The sequence below is a fragment of the Mustela putorius genome, unplaced genomic scaffold (assembly GCF_011764305.1).
Source record: "Mustela putorius furo isolate JIRA1106 unplaced genomic scaffold, ASM1176430v1.1 tig00537227_pilon_pilon_pilon, whole genome shotgun sequence".
Classification (NCBI taxonomy): domain Eukaryota; kingdom Metazoa; phylum Chordata; class Mammalia; order Carnivora; family Mustelidae; genus Mustela; species Mustela putorius.
The window spans coordinates 5,332,310-5,360,010 of NW_025422368.1; the positions used below are offsets into that span (position 1 = coordinate 5,332,310).

Sequence of the window (27,701 nt, forward strand, 5' to 3'; positions counted from 1 at the left end):
GACAGACTTATTCTTTAATTCTGGGGTTTTTTTTCTTGAAACTGACTTGAAATTTTATTAAAAATTACAATAGTTTTTATAGTAACTTATAGTTTCCAAAGTACTTTAGTTTTATTCTCTCATTTAATCTTCACAACCATCCCAGGGCACCTGGGTGGCTCAGTCAGTGAAGTGTCCAACTCTTGATTTCGGCTCAGGTCATGATCTCAATGTTGTGAGACTGAGTCCCGCATCAGCAGGCCCTGCGGGGGGGGGGGGGGGGGGGGGGGGGGGGGGGTATAGAGTCTGCTTGAGATTCTCTCTCTCCCTCTCTAAATAAAACAAAACAACAAAAAACTGGTAATCCTCACAACCATCCCTTGTAAATATATTTCTGAGTTGAAGAAACTGAGACCCAAAGAAGTTGATTGACTTCCCCCATGTCAACTAAAAGACCACTACTCAATAAAAGCGTCTCAAAAACTTTAAAACAGCATCATCATTTGATGTAATTTTTAGAAGGTAAACATTGAAGTGTAGTTAAAACACTAACATTACGGCACTTGGGTGGCTTAGTCGTTAAGCATCTGCCTTCAGCTTAGGTCCTGATCTCAGGGGTCCTGGGATAGAGTCTGGCATCCGGCTCCCTGCTTACAGGAATCCTGCTTCTCCCTCTCCCACTCCCCCTGCTTGTGTTCCCTCTCTCGCTGTGTCTTTCTCTGTCAAGTAAATAATTAAAACTTTTAAAAAAACCCACTAATATTAAGATGTTTATGACCAGTCTCTAAGACATAAACTGCATAGCATTGGTTGAGGTAAGTAGCAAAATTGTGGCTCTGTGGTTTGTCTTTGTTTAATCAGCTTCAGCTATGCTCGTCCTTGATGAAAGCATTGTTCTGGGTTAGCTTCTCAGATTTGTACAGAAAGGAGAGATTAGAGAACTTGCCTAGAGAAGAGTCACTTTTCAGTAAACTCGTTTTAATTCTCCTCCTGCTTGAAGGGATTGGTTAAATTGATCTGAACTGGCTTTTCAGATTAAGCAAGTCCTGAAAAAAAACACATCATCTAAAATTTCAGCTAAGAAGAATGGAAGCCAGGCCCTTCCTGGAAATGGCCAGGCATGAAACTAAGAAGCCCTGTAATTAATGGAGAAAACTCAATTAATTATTAAGCATAAAGGACTTGAATAAGGGGGTTATATCCTTAACTGGAAGCAGCCTTCTTAAAATAAGTGTACATATTTCTTCTGATTTGACATTGTAAAGAAGACTCTTTAATTAGCTACTTTGTGTTAATTAAGCATGTAATTGACAAGACTTGTGAGCATGTGGTTTATAGACATTCAGTTATTTAAGTGGGCCTTTGTTGAGATATGTGGCAACTGAGAACTAATATAAAACTGTTTTTTATTCATATGACAGATTTTTATTGAGCTTCTACACTGTACCAGGCACTGATACATGACTCATCTGATTTTAAAAGCATGGAATGGTGCAAAGGTTGAAGAAGAAACAGGCTATTCAGAGTAAAACTATGCTTTCTGTAACAGTCTTAGTTGATTATAAATTTCCACATTAATTTTCCAGTTAACTATGCCTTTCTCTTCTCTTCACTTTAAATATGAAGTTACTGATATAATTATCTGGTTTTCTACTTACCGAGAGATTTTTTCTTATATGTGTGAATAATTCTGAAAAACAAACAAACAACAACAAAAAAACCTCAATCCACTGGATTATGTTTGCCCTTACAATAAGTTAATTATCAACTGGGGAGGGGGAGGAGGAAGAAGATAAATAACAAATTAGATTTGAGAGGTAGAATCAAACTTGGAGTATATTGGGTGATTTTTAATTTAAAGAAAAAGAAAAAGATTAGGAAGGTTCTTGGGTAGCTCTTTGTGACCTAAAAATTTTAGAGCAAAGTCAGTTTTTAAAGGCTGTAATTGGAGGTTACTCTTTTACCTGTCCAAATAGGATACATGAAGGCTACCACAATTATGTAAAAAGCTAATTTGGGTTTCAAAAGTACAAGAAGATAAGATATTCAAACTGCTGAATAAAGTAATAAAGTAATAGAAGCCATGTAGGATAGTTATATATCATTTTCTATTTAGAATTTTCACAGAGGTATTAAGAACACCTATAATTTGGTCCTTACACAGTGAGAGGGAGAGATTTTGAGAGAGATTCAGACTTTTAGGTACAGAGAAATGGTACAGATTTTAAGCAGATCTGGTGCTCCCAGTCATCATTGTCGCTTTCTCAGAGTTAACAGTAGAGATCCTCTTTTCTTATTGCTGATTAAACAAAAATAAGTTGCCTGAAATATAGTGTACACTAGAATGGAATTTCTGGCTTATTCTCTGTGCTAGAGGTCATTTTATTTTCATCCCAGCCTTCTAAAAAATTAATAAGTTAACATTTATTTGACCTTTCTGGGCCTCGGTTTCTTCATCTATAAAGTGGGACAATAGTATTTCTAGTGTGCTACTCTAAGGATTAAGAAACTTATTTTATTTATTTATTTGACAGACAGAGATCACAAGTAGGCAGTGGGGGTGGGGAGCAGGCTCCCTCTGACCCTGAAATCATGACCTGAGCAGAAGGCAAGCACCACTGAGCCTCCCAGGCACCCCAGGATTAAGAAACCTATATATGCAAAACAATTACAATAGTACCTGACACATGATAAGTGTTCAGTAAGTGTTCTCTATTTTTTTAAAGATTTTCCTGTTTTTTTACTTTGTCAGAGAGAGAGAGAGAAAGCATAAGCAGGGGGAGTGGCAGGCAGAGGGAGAAGAAGGCTCCCTGCTCAGCAAGGAGCCTGATGTGGGACTCGATCCTAGGACTCTGGGATCATGACCTGAGCTGAAGGCAGCCAGGTGTCCCAGTGTTCGATGTTTTTGTTAGCGCTACCACTATCACTTTATTAAGCACTTATTTTAGCACTGAGCTAAAGGAATATTTGAGAGATGTAGGACTAAGGCTTAAAGTAATTTTCCTAGTGTTACCCAATAAGTTAGCGGTAGACTGAAGATGTCAACTTGAGCAGAAAAGAACCAGGGGCAGAATGGGTTTGATGTGGAACAGGCTGGGGCATTTGAACTAGCCTGTCTAGTTTCAAGACACTTAGGATGAGCCTGGCCCAGACCACCTGCAAATACCAGGAACATGTGTTTTTGCAGTAAGTCATTAGACATTGACATCTGTCATACTATCTAACTAGTTATGTGATCTTGAGCAAGTTATTAAACCTTTCTGGGCCTCAGTTTCTTTCTATGTAAGATGAGAATAATAGTCTTTTCATGGTATCATAAAGATTAGGGGAGTAAAGTCAAATGGGATGGCTTACCTTGCGTATGACCAGTGCCAAATAACAAATTCCCAGGCTTATGCTAAGGTGGCCCAGATTTTTTACCTGATTTTGACACAGTCCATCTAGACAGTGGGGGATTAGAGCCAGTGTCTACCTCCTTGCTGAGGCCCAATAACTCTGGGATTAAACCAAATCTAAATTCCCAATGCTGTTTTTACTTTGGAATCATAGGGAACTGTTTTAAGAAAAATTAGAAGTGTTTGGACTCTGCATGAGAGATTGAGATTCCAAAGATGATCAAATATTCATAGCATCCTTCCCAACTCCTTCATCACCACCCCTTCCAACTACCCCCTCAGCCCCCCACAACTGAGAAGCATTAGATTGGCTAGTTGAGGGTAGCAGCTGAAGTACAACCCCGAACAGTGATCTTAATGCTTGGATTATTGGTGTCAGTCAGGCTTCTTGAAGGACTGTGCACTGGTGACCCATCAAGGGGTGGGTGCCCTACAGAAGGGAACTCTACAGAAACCATCTCATCTGTAAAGTTAAGCAACCTTTCTGTTGGGAAAGAATGTTAATGAGATCTGGATAGGAATCAGACACCAGGAAAGGACAGCTGCTGTGAGAGGCAATTTGAATTGTCCAAGGAGTTACACATGATATTAAGAAAGTCCTTGTGCGGGGCGCCTGGGTGGCTCAGTGGGTTAAACCGCTGCCTTCGGCTCAGGTCATGATCTCAGGGTCCTGGGATCGAGTCCCGCGTCGGGCTCTCTGCTCAGCAGGGAGCCTGCTTCCCTCTCTCTCTCTCTGCCTGCCTCTCCATCTACTTGTGATTTCTCTCTGTCAAATAAATAAATAAAATCTTTAAAAAAAAAAAAAAAAGAAAGTCCTTGTGCAACTTTAAAAAGTAATTAAGTTGTAGAGATAATAAACAATTTATAAACAATGTTTAAGAAGTGAATGTAGTTTCAAAAATTAAATGTGTTCAGGGGCCAGCACACATTTGAAAATAATGTTCAACGTTCCCCATGATTAAAGGAATGAAAACTAAAACAATAATGTACCATTTTGGAAAAAAATAAAAAGTATTAAGCATGCTCAGTATTCACAAGAGTGTGGAAAATAGTTTTTTTCAGGTAGCTAGTGGTTCAAATATAAATTGAGGCAAAATATATATATATATATGTATATATAAATTGATGCAACTTTTTTGGAGGAAAATTTGGGAATGTATATTAAAATTTTTTTACTGCATAGGCCTTTTATTTTATTTTAGATTTTATTTATTTGACGGAGAGAGAGGAATCACAAGTAGGCAGAGAGGCAGGCAGAGAGAGAGAGGGGAGGAAGCAGGCTTCCCGAGGAGCAGAGAGCCCGATGCAGGGCTCGATCCCAGGACCCTGGGATCATGACCTGAGCCGAAGGCAGAGGCCCCAACCCACTGAGCCACCCAGGCGCCCCTGCATAGGCCTTTTAAACTAGAAATGCTGCTCCCAGGAATTTACATCATAGATGCACACACCTCCAAGTAGATAATAGTAGAAATGTTCACTGCAGTCTTGTTCTTAATTATGAAGAACCTACAGCAACCTGTGTTTTCATTGACAGGGACCAGGTTACATAAGTTATAGAAGATTGCAGAGTGAGATAGTATTTGTTACTGAAAGGCTGAGGTAGATCTATATGTCCTCCTCCATCTATGTGGCCTTCCCTATAGGTCCTCCTCTCCTTTGTGGGAAGATGTCCAAGAGGAAATAAATAATTGCTGAATAGCACATTAACATAAAATCACTAATTTTTTAAAAAATGTATGTGTTTATATGTTGGTGTTAACATCTCTGTGCCTCACAGTTTCCTCATTTGTAAACTAGGCATCACTGTAGGATCTCATGAGTTGTTGTGAGAATAAAATAATATATGTAGAATGCTTAGGACAGTGACTGACCTGTTGTGCTGTGCATTTGCTATTACTGTCACGTATAGGTAATATAAGAAAGTTTATACTCCAAAGTGTGACAGAGGTTACCTTTGGCAAGTCAGATTGTGCTGGGGAAAGGAGTATACAAGAGGAGGCAGAGACTTTGGTTTCTTACATTGTATGTTTCCACATAATCTTTTATGCTAGGCAGGCCCATTTTTTTTTTTTTTTAAGATTTTATTTATTTATTTATTTATTTACTTGAGAGAGAGACAATGAGAGAGAGCATGAACAAGGAGAAGGTCAGAGAGAGAAGCAGACTCCCCATGGAGCTGGGAGCCCGATGCAGGACTCGATCCCGGGACTCCAGGATCATGACCTGAGCTGAAGGCAGTCGTCCAACCAACTGAGCCACCCAGGCGTCCCAAGGCAGGCCCATTTCTTGACCAATCACTCTGATAAGGAAGATAGGCAGTGAACAATGGGCAGCCCCAGTTTGGGGTGCTTGTGGAGAACTGTGGAGGTGAGGGTCCCCAAAGGAAAGGAGAGGATGAAGGAGGCTGGTGGTGTGGGGAGATTTGAGGGATGCTTGGGAATTCCACCTTGGCTGCTGAAACACTTTTTGAAAACCTCTGACTTAATCAAAGATTGAAAACTTTTATATTGCAACAAGAACCTTATTAAGTCCCCACATTTATATCTGGAGTTTTATACTAAAAAAAAAAAGTGATTCCTGTTTAATTTGACTTGTGGGCAAAAGCTCCAAAAACTAATTTCTCACGTGTCTAAAACAGACATTTAAGAGGAGATCGGTAATTTTCCTAGTCATTATGAAATAAAAATTTCATGCTTTAAAGAGACCACTAATTCCTTAACTAGTATTACTACCTCCATTAGATAATAATAGAGTAAATTTAGCACTAAAAAAAGTCAAACAGCTGAAGACTATGTTAAGTTTATGAGTTACTTTAATCAGATCCTTATGACATAGGCCTTGTTAAAATGACATATAAACTAAACTAAGCCCAATTATATAATCTATTAACTAAACCTTTAGAATAATATTTATTCAGTTTCTTAGACACAGAAGCATCCAAAAAGACAGACAAGATTTGGCTCTTACCTCAAGCAATGTGCCAGATACTGTTTTGCCTTTATTTTTTCCTTTTATTTTTAGAACTACCCCGTAGCTTAGGTGTGCCAGCCTCATTTTACACAGTAGGAAAGTGTAGCACAGAGAGGTTGCCGTGCATCTGGTTAGCCCTGGACTCTGGACTGGAATCACCAGGTGTTCCCATGGCACTGCTCTGGCTCCAAATAACCAGGATATAAAGATAGGTGATGTGAGCCCTGGGTCGGGGCACCCTGAGAATTCCCAGGGGCCACAGTGATCATCGATCATCTAGTCTCGTGGCTTTCAATCTATAATTTTTAAAATAACAGTTTTATTGAAATATATACCATATGATTTACTATTTAAGGTGTGCGGGTTACTGGTTTTTTATCTATTCGAAGTGTTGTGCAGCCATCATCACAATCAATTTTATAACACTTTCATCACCTCCCAGAAAAACTCCATACACTTTAGCAGTCAGGCCAGTCCCCTTCAACTCTCCCGCCAGGGCTCAACCACGATCTCCTTTCTGTTTCCATAGGTATGCCCATTCTAGACATTTGATATAAATGGAATCATATGATATAGGATCTTGGTGACGGATTTCTTTTACTTGACATAATTTTCTCAAGGTTCATTCATGTTGAAGAATGTATCAGTACTTCATTCCGTTTCATGGCCAAATTTTATACCTTTATATGGTTAGACCACATTTTGTTGATCTGCTTATCAGTTGATGAACATTTGGAATGTTTCCACTTGGGGCTATTGTGAATAATGGCATCATGCACAGTCTTGTACAACTTTTTGTTTAGACATGTGTTCTTTTTTCACTTCTGTGTGTGTGTGTGTGTGTGTGTACTGTCCCCCCCGCCCACGCCCAGGAGTGGAGTGGCAGGATCAGATGATAATGATGTGTTTAACCCTCTGAGGAGCTGCCAACTATTTTCCAAAGCAACTGCATCATTTTACATTCTCGTCAGCAGCGTCTATGAGAGTTTCAATTTCTCTACATCCTTGCCAACACTTGTCAAACTATAATTTTCTTAAACCACATCCCACAGTAAGAAATACTTTACATTCTTACCCAGTTATACACACACAAATAACTGAAACAAAAGCTTTATAAAAGAATACTTAAACTCTGTGTGATGCAGCCTGACATTTTGTGTTTCATTCTATTCTTTTCTTTAGCGCAAACATCTTGGTTCCGACCTGTTAAAATTGATTTCACAACTCACTAATTGTGACCTGCAATTAGAAAAATACTAGGCTATTTTAACCCCTTCATTTTACACTAGAGGAAATTGAGGCCCTGAGATATGTCTTCTTAGCAGATGATACTGCTAATTAGTTGCAGATGAAAGATTAGAGCCCAAGTCTGTTGGCTTCCTTCTTTAACTTTTGACATCTCAAATTTTGCTGCCCTCATATGTAGTAGGTAAAAATAAACTGGAATTTCTGCTCAGATACCATTTTAAAAATTGTGCATACTTCTCTTAAACAGCGCTTTAAATTCAGCAATAAATCAAGCTAGAGACCAAAAGAATGGAAAAAACACAATTTTGTTATCACAAGTCATTAGTCTACAGAGTAATTTTGTGCCTGCTGGACAGGCAGGCTTTTCTGTTTGCTTCATTTTGTTTTTGGTTTTTGTTTTTCTTTAAACTTTAGTTCTTTGTGAGAGGGAGGGAGGGAGGGAACACACATGTGAGTGGAGGGAGAGGAAGAGGGAGAGAATCTTTAAGCAGACTCCCCACTGAGCAGGGCTCCATCTCACAACCCTGAGATTACAGCTTGAGCTGAAATCAAGAATCAGATGCTCAACCCACTGAGCCACCCAGGCGCCTCTTGAATGGCAATATTTGAAAGTGAGCAATATAAAAATCTTTTATGCTTCTGTTTTTCTTTTTTTCTTGGAACACATCTGGGTCTTAAACCCTTTTATTTCAGTGTTTTCCAACCTGTGATAGGGAAACCACTGACACTAGAATCACTTCAAGATTCTTGTTAAAATGTGGTCTTCCCAGGCCCTACTCCAAACCTAATGAGTCAGAATTGTGGGATGGGACCCGGAAATCAGTATTTAAAACAAACTTCCCTGGAGAGTGGAAAATCACGAATGTTTCCAACCTGGTGGCTGATGACACAGAGATAAAACAGGTGGCTTACATGTACAAGTGTCAATACGACATTGCAAATCGAGGGCAAAATTAACTCCATTATATTAGGTAACTGTCAGAAACTCAGTTTGGTGTTCAGTGACATGGTGGGCATTGTGAAGATCATCAACAGCAGGGATGTCAAAGTTTAGGTCATGGGTTAAGGGTCAAGCCTTTTCCATCAACAAAACAGAGGGCTGCCACATTTCCCTGAGCAAGAATTCCCTGGGTTATGAGACAGCCAGAGCCAAATCTGAGATGAAAGTCTTCTTTCCTACAGAAGGTGATGACTTTAATGAATTCCCAGTCCCTGAGAGGTTCAAGACCCTTTGAAATGGGCAGAAGTTGGTAACCACAGTGACAGAAATTGCTGGATAAGCAAAGGGCCACTGAGTTGCCCTCTCCTTCATACCATGGGATAAATCTCTATCAAGATGGTTCTTTTTGGGGGCACCTGGGTAGCAGCTGCCTTAAGCTCGTATCTTCAGGTCATGATCCCAGGGTCCTGTGATCGAGCCCCACGTCAGGCTCCCTGCTTGGCAGGAAGCCTGCTTCTCCCTCTCCCACTCCCTCTGCTGTGTTCCCTCTCTCACTGTGTCTCTGTCAAATAAATAAATTTAAAAAAAAAAAAAGGTCGTTCTTTTTTAGGGTGCCTAGGTGGCTCAGTTGGTTAAGTGATTGCCTTTGGCTGGGGTCATGATTCTGGAGTCCAGGGGTCGTGTCCTACATCAGTTTCCCTGCTTGGCAGGGAGTCCACTTCTCCCTCTGACCCTCCCCCTTCTCATGCTCTCGATCTCTCATTCTCTCAAATAAAATCTTAAAAAAAAGATGGTTATGGTTCTTTTTTAGATTTCTTTTACCTTTCTTCTCTTAAACTATTTCTCTGCTTTGAGAAGCACAGCTACCTGCCCTCACTAAAATATACCTCAGGCTGAAATTTAGGGCGGGACAGCAGGGTGGCTGATCTTCTGCAGGAAGGTTCCCTGTCAGCTCAACCACACCCTCAGTCCATTCTTTTTTTTTTAAATATTTTCTTTATTTATTTGACAGAGACAGACCACAAGTAGGCAGAGAGGCAAGCAGAGAGAGAGAGGGGGAAGCAGGCTCCCCAATGAGCAGAGACCTGAGCAGAAGGCAGAGGCTTTAACCCACTGAGCCACCCAGGTGCCCCACCCTCAGTCCATTCTTAAGGAAACTACACCAGACTGGTGTGTTTCGGCTTTCAGCCTTTGGGGGTTATTTGAGCCACAAACAGTGTTTGGGGAAGAATTAAGCAATCCCCAGGAATCAGCAGATCAGAATAGTCACACAAGTTCATCTTTTTCTAACAATTAGCTTTAAGGTAGCAGAGGCTGGTGTGATTCTAGTTGGTTCTTCTAACCAAACGGACTTTTCACTGTGGACAAGTGAGGCAGGGGTTGCACCGGACCAAAGGCTGAAGCCTGGCCATCCAGCATTCTAAGAAAAATTGTTTCTTTATAAGCATTCCTTTTATTTTGCATTCCATTCTGGATCTGCCTGAAACTGAGAGAGGAGATTCTCCTGCATCAGGTGCTGTGGCAGTGCCCTGCACCCAGGCCAGTGAAAAGAGTCTTGGACCTTTTCTTTCTCTGGGATCCCTGCCCAGCACCTTCCTACAAAGATGACTTAAACAAGGAAAAAAAAAAAAAAAGAAGAAGAAGAAAAAGAAAGAAAAGAAATGAAAAAGAAAACACACCAATCCAAAGATTCTGGAATTCCTTCCTCCTCCCATGCCTATCCTCCATCTTCACTGCCTCCTTTGCCCTGTCATACTCAACTGCTTTTGATTTCTGTCTAGGGAGTTGAACAGAGGACTAAAATCTTCATTGCAGCCTGGTTTTAAGTTTTATATAAGAATCTTGCATAGTGGAGTGTATGGGTGGCTCAATCAGTTAAGTATCTGCCTTCCGCTCAGGTCATGATCTCAGGGTCCTGGGATTGAGCCTCAGCAGAGAGCCTGGTTTTCCCTCTCCCTCTGCCTGCCACTCTCCCTGCTTGTGTTCTCTCTTTCTCTGTCAGATAAATGAATAAGGAATGCCTGGGTAGCTCAGTCAGTTAAGAGTTTACTTTTAGCTCAGGTCATGATCCCAGGGTCCTGGGATCAAGTCCCACATCAGAGTCACTGCTCAGTGGGGAGTCTGCTTCTCCCTCTCGCTCTGCCTGCTTTTCCCCCTACTTGTGTTCTCTCTTTCTCCGTCAAATAAATAAATAAAATCTTAAAAAAAAAAAAAAAGAATCTTGCATAGCATTGCTAATGTAAATTACAGTTTTTTTTCTCCCTAGGACACTTATCAAAATATGCAACATTTTTGGTGGGATGAGAAATTGTCCTGTGACTTCTTCCCATTTCCTGAGGCCTGTGGAAATACACCTTTATGTACTTAAAGTTATACAGAAAATAGAATAAAATTAATATCATACTTGAAAAACAATAAAACAAACTCCCTAGGTGATTCTCATTTTACTCAAGGTTGTGACCTACTAAATTAAGGGTTCGAAAGCCAAATAGATATAATAGAAAATAAACATTTGTAAGAAAACACCTGAATTATAGCAACAGAGGGAATTAACTAAAACAGTCTGTATTGATAAGGTTCAGTATTATTCTACCTGAGTTGGGTGCTAGAAACCATTTTTTGATGGCTATATCCACTGATTTATTATAATCTCAAATAATTTGTCTTGGAATAAATAAATGCAGCCTGCTGTTCACTTTTCCCCCCCAAAGTATTAGCCTATAAGAACAGTTGAATCCAACAAACAATTTCAAACACCTGGTATTCCTCCCTTTATTTTACAAATACTTGAGTACCCAACAGGCACTGTTCTGAGAGTAAAATAGAGTGTGATTTTAAAAAAATACGGTGTAATCAGTGTCAGGAGTAGATCTGTACTTTGGGGACTTAAGAGGAACCTCCTAGGCTTGGGGCTCAAGGAGGGTATCTGGAAGGAAGTGTCATTTCTAGCTGGGAATGGTAGCAAAGGCCAGGGAGGGTCTAAAGCATTTTTAGACAGCAGGGAATATGTCTGAAGAAAGACAAGGGATCAAGAGAGATAAGCTGAGCCTGCCTAAAGATATGAGAAAAAGTTTGTGCAAAATCCACATGTCAAAGAAAGTATGCATGTAAAATAATGCTTACTGATTAATAATAGCATTAAAACATTTTGAGGATTTATTAGGTGCTAGGTAGTGTTGTTCATACTTGACATATAGGAACTTGTTTTAATGCTCAAAACAAAGCTGTGGAGTAGGTTCTTTTATTCCCAGTTTGCAGATGAGGAAACTGAGACAGAGTACAACTTGCCCAAGATCACATACCTAGTAAGTGGTGTGAGATTTCAACAGCTAGATTCTACTCAATTTTCTATACTCTTAGCTTCTCTGCCTTTTTCTCTCCTCTGTATGTCACTATGTTTGACATCTTATGTAGAACTTTTGATGAGCTAAGGTAGGTGGTGTGATACTAAAGGTGACTAAATTGCCAGTGGTCTCCACAATTAGAAAGAGGCAGAATAAGAGCTTGTAAGTCTTTCTTTTCTTTTGTTATATCATACTATACTTCATTTTATTTAATAAAAGCAAAAATGTATATGCCAGCTCATCTTGGGTGAAAAATTATTTGTAGTGAAATAAACTTAATTCGAGGAGTGGAGATAAGAGAGGGTGACACATGTGATTTGGACTCTGTTATGTTATTGATTTATGGGACATATGAAGCTGTTCTTCATGCAGTAGAAATTCTAGGGCTGGAAGTCAAAAAGCTTTGAATATCATCTGGTAAGTGACCTTTGATGACTCAAGAGTGGCTAAGCTCACCCAAAGAGAGAAGAGAAACTGACCCTTCATAATGCCTAGGAACAGAGGTGACCAGCAGAGGGAGAGTGAAATTGAAATTGGTTGGAAAGATAGGAATGGAAACAGGAGAGTTCCAGTTAAAAACAAAACAAAACAAAAAACAAGGGAAATACAGCCTCAAATGAGAGACTATTCAATTCAAATGGCAACAGAGAATGATTAAAACTGAGACATAGTCCTTGGGTTTGACAGCAGGAGGTCTTTAGGAGAGGAACATTGGTAGGATGGTAGAAGTAGAACCCAGACCCAAGTGATCAGAGGGATGAATGGAAGATGAGGAAAAGGAAACAATGAACATCTGGAGACTAAGGTTTGTCTGTGAAGGTAGGAGCAAGGTTGAGGTGATAGATTGAGGAGAAAAAAGGATTATTTATTTAATCTATATACATATACAAATTTCAGATGTGTGTACACAAACACACATGTCAGAAATGTGAGCATGAAAGTGCCTGGGTGGCTCAGTAGGTTAAGCATCTGACTGTTGATACGGCTGGGGAAGATCTCAGGGTTGTGAGATGGAGCCCTGCCCTGTCGGGCTCACATGCTGGGTGTGTAGCCTTCTTAAGATTCTCCCTCCCCCTCCATGCCCACCTCTTAAAAAAAAAAGAAAGAAAGAAAGCAAGCAAGCAAGCAAGCAAGCAAGCAGGGATGTTTTAGATAGAGACAAAGTCCGAGGTAGAGGTGAAATGGAAGTTTTGTAAAGACAGAAGGGAAAGGTTGGAAGCTCAGGTAGACTGTCATTGACAGTTATTTTTTCCCAGACATAGGTGAAGGGGGAGGGATAGGGGATATATCTAAGTGTGCTTTCTTTTCTTCTCTCTGGAGTGGTAAAGCGTGAATCACTAAGGGTAAATTTCGTAAGCGCCCAGTGAAAGTGGCTCTGATTCTTTGGTGAACAGTTTCCAGAAGTAAAATTGCTTCTCAGAATTATGCAACCTCCTTTTCATTACTCTGGCTCTGTATCATAGTGTTTTTTAAGAACAAAATATCCTTAAAAGGAGATTTTAAAAAGAGACAAGATGTTACTGATGTGATTTTGTCTTGATGCAAACATCTGCATGCTTGTTGACCCTTGGGAATTTGATCATTGTTACATTTTTTTTTAATTTTATTTATTTATTTGAGAGAGAGAGACCATGAGAGGGGAGACGGTCAGAGGAAGAAACAGACTCCCCATGGAGATTGGAGCCTGATGTGGTACTCGGTCCTGGGACTCTGGGATCATGCCCTGAGCCGAAAGCAGTCACCCAACCAACTGAGCCACCCAGGCATCCTATTACAATTTTCTTATTGTCTTGGATACATGTTTCTACAGAGACCTGGCTTAAACTCTTCCAAGAACAGTGGCAATGATAATTCTAACAGACTTCTTAGACTTGCCTAACACAGTGTTGCTGAATAATTGAGTAGTGAGGCTTTTATGTACAGTATTTGAAGTTATTTACTGGTTCCATTTTTTTTTCATTCCCTTAAGTTTATCTCAAAGTTTGAATAAGATAAAATTGCTAATTCACAGTTCGGAAAAATGATACAACTTTCTCAACAACTAGACTTAAGACTGTTTAATAAGCATTCATTCTGTTGTATTGATAGTGTTTTGGATAAATTTTAAACCTTTATGCAATTTCATTAAAAATAGGTATAAAGTTCCTTCTATTTAGAAAGCAATATATTAGATGCCAAGAGTGTAAAAGGCAAATTAGACCTGTCCTCTGATCTCAAGAATCTTTCTAACAAGTAGAGTTTATAAATTATGGTAAGATAAAGGGACTGACCTATACTGATTGGGAACAGGACTAGGACAGTTCAGGAAAGGGTTCTTTGAGGAGGTAGTCTTTCCCGGAGTATTGAAAGATGAATAGATTGAGGAAGGGATAACATTCGAGGGAGAGTAAAAAATTATATGGTATATCAAAGAATAGGAACTGGCATAATTTTGGAAATTCTTTTCTCGTGTCAAAATTCTATGGAGTTAGGCTTCTCCCTTTCAGAGAAAGAAGTTACAAATAAAAGGAATGCTAGAGGGCTCCTGGGTGGCTCAGTGGGTTAAGCTCCTGCCTTCCGCTCAGGTTGTGATCTCAGAGTCCTGAGATTGAGCCCCGCATCTAGCTCTTTCCTCAGCAGGAAGCCTGCTTCCCCCTCTCTCTCTGCCTGCCTCTCTGCTTACTTGTAATCTCTCTCTGTCTGTCAAATAAATAAATAAATAAATGATCTTTCAAAGTAAATAAATAAATAAAAATAAAAGGAATGCTAGAATGAATCTTGTGATGCTAGATTATGTGTGTGTGTATCCATATATATATATACACATACATACCAACACAGAGATATAGAGATGAATATAAAAATATATATGTGTATTATATATGTGAGTTAATATACATACATATATTCCTCGTTCTGTCCCCCAAGACAGGCTAGAAGCAGTGACATCTCAGTACCAGTGAGCACATGTAATGCCCAGATTTGGTTTCTCCAATAAAGGGGATCAGGACTCTTTGGAGAAGTGGTTGATTTCAGGGCCGGGGATGTGCAAATAAAAGACGAGTTTAGAACATCTTATAGGGCTAAAAAGTAAGAATGTGCATTTAAAAAAAAAAAGTAGTGGCACGTTGAATGGACACTAGAGCCAAGCTGAAAGTGCTCCAAGTGACCAAAGCTGGGAACAATTTGAGCAACAAAATAAAATTAGCCAGGGAATAAAACAATCCAAGAATTGTTATAACTCAGAAAATAAAATAAATATCCACAGGTCTATCCTAATATAAATAAATGACTGAATAAATAAACAAGAGGGAAAGGACAATTTTTCCTTATAGAAGAATTCCAATTAATAAATGCAAAAGAAATGAGGGCAATAGAAAATCCCCTTTAAAACATCATAATAATTGCTGAAGGCAAGATCAGCCCATGAATGCTAAAATTAGAGAGTAAACGTTTAAGAAGGAATAGGATTAAAGTATCTCCCCCCCAATATTTGTGAATTCTAAAGGTAAGCATAGTAACTTTACAAAGGTGAAACCTGGCAGACAGCACCTTAATGCATCCAGTAACAAGATGCCAACATCATGTGCCTTTTGACAGGATATACTGAGGAAGAAGGCACATCAGCTCTGTAGTAGTCTCCCCAAAATTCTGTAACTTCAGTCTAGTCTGAGAAAGCATCAGATTTTAAAAAGGAAAAACTTTTTTTTTTTTTTTTGGAGTGTTGCCAGATGTCCCAGGCTCATTTGGTATCTGCCCTGCCCCAGCTCTGGAATCAACTACTTGTTCAAGGAGTATAGGTTCTTACTACTGGGGGAACAAAGAAACCCGAATTGAGGGTCGTTCTACATAATACCTAAACAGTACTCTTCAAAAGTATCCTGCTCATGAAAGGCAAGGAAAAACCAAGGAGCTGTCATAGAGATTGGAATAGACTTAAGACATGACCATTAAATGTTGTGTAGAATCCTGGAACAGAAAGAAGGAAACACTCTAGTGGAAAGTCTTTTTTTTTTTTTTTTTAAGATTTTATTTATTTATGTGACAGAGAGATCACAGAGAGGCAGGCAGAGAGAGAGAGAAGCAGGCTCTGCGCTGAGCAGAGAGCGCGATGCGGGACTCGATCCCAGGACCCTGAGATCATGACCTGAGCCGAAGGCAGAGGCTTAACCCACTAAGCCACCCAGGTGCCCCTTTAGTGGAAAGTTTTAATTTTGATAGTTGTGCTGTAGTAATACAAGATAAAGCTATGTGAACGTTACATGGGAACTTTCGTACTATCTTTGCAACTTGTGTATATCTAAAAATTATAAATAAGTTAAAAAGAACTAGTAACTGTCAAAAGCTTTTCCAAGTGTGTGAATTTAGTCACTGTTTTTATTAAAAAAAATAAATAAAATAAAATACATATATATATATGGGGCCCCTGTGTGGCTCAGTGGGTTAAAGCTTCTGCCTTCGGCTCAGGTCATGATCCCAGGGTCCTTGGATGGAGCCCCACATTGGGCTCTTTGCTCAGCAGGATGCCTGCTTCCTCCTCTCTCTCTGTCTCTGCCTGCCTCTCTGCCTACTTGTGATCTCTGTCAAATAAATAAATAAAATCTTTAAAAAAATTTTTAAAATATATATATATATGTATATATATATATATATATATGGCCTCAGAAATAAATGTAGGGGTGTCTGGGTGGCTGGCTTAGTTGGTTAAGCATCTGACGCTTGACTCGGTTCTTGATTTCAGGGTCATGAATTCAAACGCCATATTGGGCTCCATGCAGGGTGTGGAGCCTACTTAGGAAGGAAGGAAGGAGAAAGAGAAAGAAAAAGAAATGTTTATATTCTGAAAATACATTATGTGGGAACATATTTCATGTGCTTTTGTTTAAAGTTTCCCTTTGCACCTTGAAGTTCTTTTGGGTTGGTTTTTTCCTTTTAATTTAGTTGCTCCCTGACATTCAAATCACAAAGAATTTTTGATTAAAAAAGAAAAGAGGGACGCCTGGGTGGCTCAGTTGGTTAAGCGGTTGCCTTCGGCTCAGGTCATGATCCCAGCGTCCTAGGATCGAGTCCCACATCCGGCTCCTTGCTTGGCGGGGAGCCTGTTTCTCCCTCTGCCTTCTGCCACTCTGCCTGCCTGTGCTCGCTCGCTCACTCTCTCTCTCTCTCTCTGGCAAATAAATAAATAAATAATCTTTAAAAAAAAATGGAAACACTACAATATGTTTCTAAAATACATTTTCTTTTAACAAGTGAGTTTATACTTTGTTCTATTTTTTTTGAGGCTGTGTTCAGGCAACCTCTTACACAATTAACTATCTCCTGGGAGTGGGGGGTAGTAGAGAGGGAGAGGGAGAGAGAAAGATATGATGAGATTAGGAGATTATATTTATAAGAACAGGATTGTATTAGTGGCAGCTCATTTGCTTTCTTCCAAGCATGAATTCTACACGACAATTTGCTTAGTTAGGTTAAGTCTGTAAATGAATTTATTATAAAGTGGGTTTCCTGGAGCAGCTATAGGCTTCACCCTCAGCAGTAGCTCAGGGAAGCAGATACCTGGGACCAAATTCCCCAGTGAGTCATCGCCCAACCCTTACACTTTAAAGAACCTTTGTTTAAAGGATTTTTATCTCTAGGCTACCACTCAGCCATAGGACCTTTAGCTATCCTACCTCAAGCTATCAAGTGTGATAAAAGAACTTTGAACTGGGAATTAGAACCCTGGCTCTCATACTAACTAGCTGGTGAGTTGGGGAAAATTATTGGACCTTTATGTGGCTCAGTTCTCTTGCTGTAAAAAGGGGGACTTGGTTACTTGATTCCTAAGGTTCCCTCTTGATGTTAAAATCTGTCCTATGTATCTAAAACTGAAGGTATTTTCCTTCTTAGAAAACAGTTATCTTTTATCCCATTATTGTTTGTTAAACCACTGTCCTTGTAATCTCTGAGGCTAAAAATCTTAGTTATTTGTGTTTTACCCATTTCCTTTAACTCTTGCACACAATTGACAACCAGTCCAGCAATTCCTCCATCACAACTGAAGTGGCAGTAGAATACATTTGGCCTAAGAGGTTGGGTTTTGGAGTCTGAATACTAACTTCTGCCTGAGCCATGTATTAACTATGGGACCTCTGCCAAATTACTTAACCTCAATGGACCAGTTTTTTGTTTGTTTGTTTTTGACTAGAAATAACACTAACTCCAGGTTGTAGTAAGGATTAAATGGGTTAGTAAGTGTCCACTAAGTGACAGTGCTTTTTATTATTAGTACGTAGTAATGCAATGGGTTGGATCTTAAAGTCAAATGGGCCTCTGGAAAAAAAAATGTTAAAAGATTTTGCAGCCCAAATTGAATACCTCCTTCTAGATAGGTCTTTCCAGTACATGCTTTTCTTATTTATTTATTTATTTAGAGAGAAGGAAGGAAGATGGGGAGGGACGGAGGGGTGGGATAGAGAGAACCTTATCTTAAACAGGCTCCACACCCAGCACGAATCAAGTGTTGGGCACGATCTCACAACCCCAAGATCATGACCTGAGCTGAAATCAAGAGTTGGACACTTAAGTGACCGAACCACCCAGGCACCACCATCCCCCTTTTTACCCCTCTCACTCCTAACAAGATTTCTAGAATTAACAAAATTGTTCTAAAGTCCGAGAATGGGATTTCCATCTATGAGAGTGTGGGTATGTAAGGAGAGCTATCACACCTTTAATTCAAGCCCACAAAAATAAAAATATTGATAATGGAGAGTATTTCGGGTAGGCCCAACATAACTCTAAGTTTCACCGAAAGAACCAATTGTTATCTTTGATGCTGACCATTCTGAAAAGATCTGTGCTACTATACTCTTACCTAGAGATAGTTTGTATGTGTTTGCAGCTAGGTGGTTCAAAAATTTTGCTACCCAATTTTCTACTGTAGCTAAAATGATGGTTTTAATCATTTTTCATTACTAGTAGTGGAAGGAATATTGACTTTGGAAATCAAAGAGAATATGGATTTGAATCCCAGATCTGCTACTTTATAACTAAGAGATCATTGTAAAGTTATTTACTATCTCTGAATTTTAGTTTTTCATCATATATATAAGACAATAAAGCCAATCTTATAAAGTGGTTCAGATAATTAAGTGAGATATGTACTTTGTATAAGTAGAAGTTACAATCTGTTCATTTCTTTCCAAAAGTCTGACCTTTTTTTCAAGATTTTTTTACTTATTTATTTATTTGACAGACAGAGATCACAAGCAGGCAGAGAGGGAGGCAGAGAGAAAAGAGAAGGAAGCAGGCTCCCTGCTGAGCAGAGAACCTAATGCAGGACTGGATCCCAGGACCCTGAGATTAAGACCTGAGCCGAAGGCAGAGGCTTAACCCACTGAGCCACCCAGGCGCCCAAGAGTCTGATTTGTAATCTTAGCCTTGAATCCTGTAGTGCATCACTAGGATTTTTTTTTTTTTGGTGGATGTATATATTTCAACACATGTAAAGCAAAACTCATCGTTCTCCCACTTCTTCCTATATTTACTGTCTCTAGTAAGACATCAACATCTAAGGGTGCCTGGGTGGTTCAGTGGTTTAAAGCCTCTGCCTTCGGCTCAGGTCATGATCTCAGGGTCCTGGGATCAAGCCCCATATCAGGCTCTCTGCTCAGCAGGAAGCCTGATTCCTCCTCTCTCTCTCTGCCTGCCTCTCTGCCTACTTGTGATCTCTGTCTGTCAAATAAATAAATAAAATATTTTTAAAGAAAAAAAAAGACATCAACATCTAATCATTTAAGTTTAATAACGCTGGTGTGGATTTCTTCTCTACCCCTAAAACCATTTTATTCTAAGAATTGTCAGTTCTGGGGCGCCTGGGTGGCTCAGTGGGTTAAAGCCTCTGCCTTAAGCTCAGGTCATGATCCCAGGGTCCTGGGATCGAGCCCCGCGATGGGCTCTCTGCTCTGCGGGGAGCCTGCTTCCTCCTCTCTCTGCCTGCCTCTCTGCCTACTTGTTATCTCTGTCAAATAAATAAAATCTTTGTGGGAGGCCTGGGTGGCTCAGTTGGTTAAGCGGCTGCCTTCAGCTCAGGTCATGATCCCAGCGTCCTGGGATCGAGTCCCACATTGGGCTCCTTGCTTGGCAGGGAGCCTGCTTCTCCCTCTGCCTCTGCCTGCCACTCTGTCTGCCTGTGCTTGCTCTCGCTTCTCTCTCTATGACAAAAAAATAAAATAAAAAATCTTTTAAAAAAATAAATAAATAAATAAAAATAAATAAATAAAATCTTTGTGATCTCTGTCAAAAAAAAAAAAAAAGAATTGTCAGTTCTCTTTCCCACCTTACTATTCCCCCCATCCTAATGTAAACCTCGATTACATTGACAGTTTTAGTATCTTTTTTTTTTTTTAAGATACTAAAAAGGGGGAGGGAGCAGGCTGCCCAATGAGCAGAGAGCCCGATACAGGGCTTGATCCCAGGACCCAGAGATCATGACCTGAGCTGAAGGTAGAGGCTTAACCCACTGAGCCACCCAGGCGCTCCCAGAATCAGCTTTTAAAACATGTTTCCCATTATGTTACTTCCTTTTTCAGAAACTTGCTGTGTTCCACCATAGAGACTCTGCATGATCCACCCTAAAACTCTTATCTTAGAGATGTGGGTGTGGGGCGCAGGGAAATTATTTTTTTGATTTGCCATGAAGGTCCCCTGTGCTAGGGAGTGGCGTGTTAAGACTAGTCCTTATCTCTGCTCACTCACAGATTAGTTCTTTCTACCATTGGAATATGGCCCCAACTCCTTAACATGGTTTCCAAGGCTCTTCCCATTCTAGCCCCATTATTTCCCTATCTTATCTTCAACTACCCATGTTCCTACAGTCAACTACTTTGAAGTGTTCTATGCTATTTCAGCTCCCTGACAGTGTAATGCTATTCTCTCTACCTGGGATATACTTTCCTCTTCCTGCCCTCAGTTGATGAAATTCTATCCATCTGTAAGTCCCAAGTCAATCTGATGTCTCTTCCCTTCCCTTCCATCAAGCCAGAAAATCAGATCCCCTACTCCTAGATCTCGCATTACCTCTAACCACATTCAGCTTTGTGCTATGATTATTTGTGTATATGTCAGCAAGCCAACAGATTTTTTATAAAGATTTTATTATTTGAGAGAGAGAGAGAGCATGAACAGGGAGAGGAGCAGAGAGAGAGGGAGAAGCACACTCCCTGCTGAGCAGGGAACCCGCCCCCAGTCAATAGATTTTACTCTATTTGGGCCAGGCCATCTCCCTATATCTTATAGAAAGTAGCTAGTTACTCATTAACCCGATACCAGAGTCTATCAAAAATCGTATTCTGATTCTTACCTTTATCTGTTTTGTGGGGTGCTAATCACATTGTTAAGAAATTAACAATATTGCTTCTGTAAAGGGAAGTATGGTCAGGGTGTGAGCTATCTCATTCCTTGAATATAAAGCATGCTTACCCTAGCCATATACCAAGATAGATATTCTAACTTTTCTTGGATTTCTGGCCGAGATTAATTAAAACCATGGAATTAGACTTGGGAATTAAACTCCTTTTTTTTTTTTTAAAGGTACACTCAGTCCCTCAAATAATGATTTTTCCTTTTAATAAATAAATTTGAGAACATATCTTTTATATTTTTTCCTTTGATCCAGAATTGATTGCTGTAGAAGCACTGCCGTTTATATCCACATCTGCATCGGAAGCACAGTTGTACCAAACAGTGTCTTAAAGTGTTGTTCGGTATTTCCTAAACTTGGCCCAAAGGGTCATTATTGTAGTTTTACATGACTAGGTTTAGCTGAACTGTTTGTTGCTTTTGTGTCTTTCTCTCATTAGAATAAGGGCTGACAATGTTTGGTGAATCAGATACAAACTGGAAAACAGGTAGACAAATAAATATATATTATTTGTACATTCAAGTTTATTTCAAAGAACATACATAGAGGGACCTCTGGGCGGCTCAATTGGTTGAGCATCTATCTGACTTTTGATTTTGGCTCAGGTAGTGATCTCAGGCTCATGAGATTGAGCCCCAAACTGGGCTTTGGACTCAGCATGGAGTCTGCTTGAGATTTTTCTCCCTGTCTCACTACCTGCTTTCATGTCCTCTCTTTCTCAAATAAATAAAATAATTTTTTAAAAATGTGTAAAATTAAGATTATTTTATCTAGGAAAATAGATATTATTAAAACCAACACTTGTGACTTATTCTGTGTCAGGGTCTTTTCTTCTTTATCTTATTTATTCCTCATAAGGGTATTATGAAGGAATTTCTTTTGTTATGGATGAGAAATCTAAGTTTTAGGAATGGCGCAAACTCCCACTTAGATGCATCTATCTCTAATGTCAGACCTCCTTACCATGAGAGGCTTCTATGTTACCTTCCAATATGGGGACTAACAAGTAAACAAAAACAATAAAATTAGCATTATTTTCAGACAATGCTTGAATTGGAAGAACAAGTACTACAGATGGGAAAGTGGTGTGGACTTTTAAGGTGGCTGATTACTTAGTTCACATCACAGGACTTTTAGTGTGAAATGGCAGCCCAAGCTGATTGGTCAAGCACACCGTGTTCCATTGTTGTCAAGGTTGTTAGAAGCAGTACCTGATGAACCGTGCACTCTGTCAGATCAGTTATGTTTTGTGGTAGTCAAGAGACCGGTGAGTAGTAGTTTTCACTCTTCAAATAAGGAAACTATTGGCTCATTTCTAATCTTACCTCTTCTGGACAAAGGTTGGAACTCCTTTGGTAATTACTAGGGCAAAAACTCCTTTGGTAATTTCTGGGACAAAAACAACCTAGATTAATGGGTAGAGACTGGATGATTTCAGGAGCATGGCTTTATGTATTCTTTGACTCTAAGGGATTTTAGAAAAGAATTTCAGAATAGGGGTTTTGTCCTCTGAATTTAAAGTACATTATACTGGGATGCCTGCGTGGCTCAGTCAGTTAAGCATCTGCCTTTGTTCAGGTTATGATCCCAGGTTCCTGGGATTGAGCCCTGCGTCAGGCTTCCTGCTCAGCAGAGTCTGCTTCTCTCTCCCTCCCTCTGCCCCCCACCCCCACTCATACTCCCCCACCTCAAATGAATAAATTTAAAAATCTTTTAAAAAAATAAAGTGCATTATACTTCCCCCAGTTGTTAAGATGGTTAAAATGTAAAAATAATAAGAATTCTAACAAAAGCCAATTCTAATATATTATACTTAAAATGTTCTTAATCCTATTAAAATGTACTTAGTATTTAAAGCATATCATCTCCTTAAATCCATATCAAAACACCTATAATGGTAGGTATTATTCTCCTTTTTAAGCAGAAGAAACTAAAACTGAAAAGATTATACTGTTCATTCAGGTGAAAAAAAGTTATGATTTCAAGTAAAATCTATCTTGACTTAAAGCCCTTGCTCTTTATATGATACCATGAGGTATACCCAGCTCTCTCTCCAAACCAAGTGGTCAGTGCCTCAGAGTTTGGGGGGAGAGAGCAGCCAGAAGAAACTTGGATGTAGGTAGAACCTAATTTGGACCTGAATCTACAGAGATGCCAGTTGTACTTCCCCTGGGATGTAACTCAGAAGAGTGAAATATTTCACTCCAAATGTGACTTTGGAACAGACTTAAGTTCAGGGAAAGGCCAACTGATGTTTGCACAGTGAGGTCAGTCATAAAATGATGGAACTGGAAGAGACCTTAGAGATCATCTGGTCTAACCTTCTCATTTTATAGGAAACTACAACCCAGATATTGAGTCATTTGACCAAGGTTATAGTTTTTGAGAGAACCAGTAGAGGAGTGTGGTTCTGGTGGTCTGGGGCTTTCTATTCTCTCAAGGCTCACTACTGCCAGTCCTTGGATGCTAGAGAATCCTATTCTGTGTCTAATATTCTGACTTTCTTTATTGCATAGGTATTTCAGTATCTGTAGACAAGATGGAATCAGCTCCATTTAATAGACGGCAGTGGACTTCAGTATCATTGAGGGTAACAGCCAAAGAACTTTCCCTTGTCAACAAGAACAAGTCATCGGCTATTGTAGAAATATTCTCCAAGTAAGTGCTGATCCTGGTCCAAAAGGACCATCTGTCTTGAGCAAACATTACCACCTGTCAGGGAAATCAGTAAAGGAAGTACATGGTGTAAAATGGCCTTATTGAGCACATTCTGAAATTTAAGCATCATACAAGGCACTGTGGAGAAGGATGATAATAATCAGGAGACACATTCTCTATCCTGGAATTTTTTTTTTTAGTTGCGAAAAGAAAAAGTTACAAACACAAAAGGTAATTATAAAACACATAGCTCTTAAGCAAAGTGTCAGCAAATCCAAAATGAATGGGAGTAGGGACCAGAACAGAGTAAGGAAGAGAAAGTGACACTCATGGGCAGAAGCAAGTGAGGAAGGTTCTCCAGTTGAGATGAGTTCTGAGGCAAGTTTTGATTTAGTTGAAGGGAGTGTTAGGCATACTCTGTATCTGCATTATCCAATATAATAGCCACTACATATATACCTATTTAAATTTAAATTAGTTAAATTTGAATTCAGTTCATCAGCTGTACTAACCACATTCCAGTGTAGCTGGTGGCTACCATATTGGAGATCACGGAAACATTTCCCCATTGCATAACATTCTGCCGAACAGTGCAAACTGTGTGGCCAAATTGTGGCCTGCTGGCTGCCCATTTTAGTAAATAAAGGTTTATTGGAACATGGCCATATCCATTTGTGCATTGTCTATGGCTGCTTCCATGCTACAGGAGCAAAGTTGCAGCAGAGACCAGAGACCATATGGCCTCAAAGTCTAGAATATTTATTATCTGATCCTTTAAGAAAAAGTTTGCTGACCCCCCCCCCCGCTTGGGCCATGAGTTCTTTGATATGAGGGTCCCTTTCCTGCTGATTTTATATGCCTAGCACATGTATGGCAATGTACAGCACGGTGACTGGAACAGAGTAGGCACCCAACAGATGTAGAAGGGATAGGATATGTAAATAATATTCCAGGGATGGCAAACACATTGACTTTACTGAAACAGAGGAGGAGCTTAGGACAGGTGGTAGGTTTACCTCATGAGTAGAGTTTGTTAATTAATAGGAAGCTCTTACACATTTAAGGGAAAAAAGATGGTCAAGATTTGAAGAAAATGATTCTGGGAGCTCTATCTAGCATACAGCTAAATACCAGTAGGAGGTTTCTGTAATCTACAATGTCACCTTTTCTTCAGTTAACAAATGCATCACGCACTTGCTCTGTGGAAAACATTGCCCTTCCAAGCTCTTGACCTTGGTTGCTGCTTAAGGTAGAGTGAAGGTGGAGGGAGACTGCATGGTCCTTTTACCTTCCACTTTATTCATTTTGTATTACTATAATTTTATAACACATGTATTGTTCATATCAAAACAAGAAAATCAATGAAGATATTTCAGATAGAGATATGGAAAGCTCTTAAGATTTAATCCCTGACCTCGAGGAAATTAATAGTATAGGTTAGGATAATTTATATAGTAGATGAAGTCCCCTAACTTCCTTCATCTTCTCACATGGGGTGCCTGTTAATAATATGGTGTTCCAATTATCTGTTGTCGCATAAGGAAAAAAAATCCCCCAAATTTAATGGCTTGAAATATGAACACTTATTTTGCTTGTGAATCTCCAGTTTGGGTAGGGCTTGCCTCTGCTTCCCTTGGCATTGGCCAGGGTGGCTCAACGATGGGCTGAAAATTATCTAAAGGCTCATCACTCACAAGGCGGGTTGTTGCTGCCAGTCCACTGGGATCTCAGCTAGAGCCCTGGTCAGAATACCTACACATGGCTTTTCCATGTGGCTGCTTGGCTTAGTTAGCTAGGTTCCCAGGGCAAGCATCCAGAGGTAGAGGGAGCGAGGAAACAAAGGAAGAAGGGAGCCAGGGTCAGGGGTTGTGTGGTCTTTTATGACCTAGCCTCAGATGTTACACAGGATTACTGTTGCCACATTGTCCTCATTAGAAGCCAGCCCCTAAGGCTGGCCCATTTTCGGAGGGAGGGGACTTTGTACTTTTTTTTTTGCTTTTAAGATTTTATTTCTTCATTTGAAAGGGAGAGTGAGAGAGAGCACAAGCAGGGGGAGAGGCAGAGGGAGAGGGAGAAGCAGACTCTCCGCCAATCTGGGAGCCGGACGTGAGGCTCCATCCCAGCAGCCAGAAGTCACGACCTGAGGGGAAGGCAAACACTTAACCAACTGACCCACCTAGGCGCCCCTGGCTGTACTTTTTAATGGAGGGATGTGAAAGGTTTTTTTTGGACATGTTTTAAAAACCATCCTATATGGCTTTCCTGGCCCCTCCCCTAAAGATTCAGAGTCCATGTTACAACAATGCAAGATGCTATTTTAGAAATAATTTCTTCTTTTCTAGAGAAGTCCATCCAGCGATCTGGGGCATTATCAAATATTTTATACAGGTAGTGCTCTGGTCTTACTTAGCAGGGTCTGGCAACCCAAGATTCCAAAAGAAGTTTGATAAATACCCACACTTATTCACAGTAACAAGGAGCAGTTATGTAGGTGACTAACACTAAGAAATTTCATAGGCACATTTCAGCCTTAACCATCTAGCAGCATATCAGCTTTACATTCAGGTGCGTCTTTAATCTGACCACTGCTCAGCACCTGCACAGCCCTAATGCTGAGTCCAAGCTACCTCCGTCTCCCCTTAGTTTTCTGCAGTAGCTCCCTGAATGGCCTCACTATTTCCACTTTTGCTGTTATACAGCCAATTATCCACACTACAGACAAGGTGACCTTCAAGACCATAAAACAGATCACATCCATCGTTTTTCGAAACTCTCTAGTGGCTGTCCTAATGGATGATAAAAGGAAAGTCCTTGCACTAATCTAACTGGAAAAAAAAAAAGATTCTGATTCCATGTGTCTGGGATGGGGCCTAGGAATTTGTGTTTTCAGCAAGTATCTCAGGTGAATTTTATCTTCAGGGATGTGTAGTTTACCTTCCGTTGAAGAGACAGACTTGTGAACTCGCAGCGGTGAGCTTGAACATAAAACAGAATGAATATGGTTTCTGCTTGGTTCCAACAGAGGATCGTGGAAACCTTGAATAAAGGAAGTAGGAAGGCAAGAAGTCTGACATGGAGAAATATAAAAGGGAGAAGCGACTGGTACAGGTCAGGTTATCCAGGTGATAGAAGGCCTTGGATGCCATCCTAAGTTTGGGATTTATTTAGATGAACAATGGGAACAGTTGAAGGTTTTCATGCAGAGAATGACATGATCAGACTTGTATTTTAGAAGGATGTTTCTGGCAACAGTATAAAAGGTAGACTGGCAAGGTGAGAGATTGATAGCATAGAGAAGAGCAGTAAGGCTCTCTCAAGAACCCAAGTGAAAGCTCTTGAGGGCGGAGGGCAGCAGGGATGGAAAGGAAGACAAGGAATTGAGACTTTGTTGAGATGTGATTAATGGGACTTGGAAACTCCCTCTTTTGCAGAAAGACTTCTTCACATTCTTACCCTTTTCACCCTGGCTAGCCCCACCTCTTTGTAGCTGAACTTGGCTTTCCCTCCTCTTGCATTCTGTCTCAGAGTTGTGGCCGCCTACTCTTTCTGCACATGCTTCCCTGAAATATCCTGGGGCCAGGAGTCAAGGTTGCCGCTCTCCTACATCTCTCCTACCGGTTCCCATCCATTGTGTTTCACTCCTTGTTCTGAAGCTCTGAACCTGCGCTTTGAGGCTTACATCTAACTGGACTCTTTTTATCCTCCCCCTCATTGCAGTGGTGTGCCAGCTGCCTGGCCAAGCTCCTCACCTTTACTGGGGACACTAGCTTCCAGCTTCATTCTCT

At 40.1% G+C, this 27,701-nt stretch overlaps 1 protein-coding gene across 5 annotated transcripts in view; it reads left to right on the top strand.

Annotated features, from left to right (window-relative positions):
• LIMA1 (LIM domain and actin binding 1) overlaps nucleotides 1-27,701 on the top strand; it is a 92,565-nt gene that overhangs the window by 10,482 nt on the left and 54,382 nt on the right. For 4 of the 5 annotated variants that reach the window (XM_045073025.1, XM_013049167.2, XM_013049168.2 and 1 more), the window contains one exon: nucleotides 23,775-23,916. The exons of the other annotated variant lie outside the window; for it this stretch is intronic. In XM_045073025.1, the coding sequence (XP_044928960.1) occupies nucleotides 23,798-23,916 (119 nt within the window). In that variant the 5' untranslated portion in view covers nucleotides 23,775-23,797. Of the gene's footprint in view, nucleotides 1-23,774; nucleotides 23,917-27,701 lie in introns of those variants that run through there. 5 annotated transcript variants of the gene reach the window in all.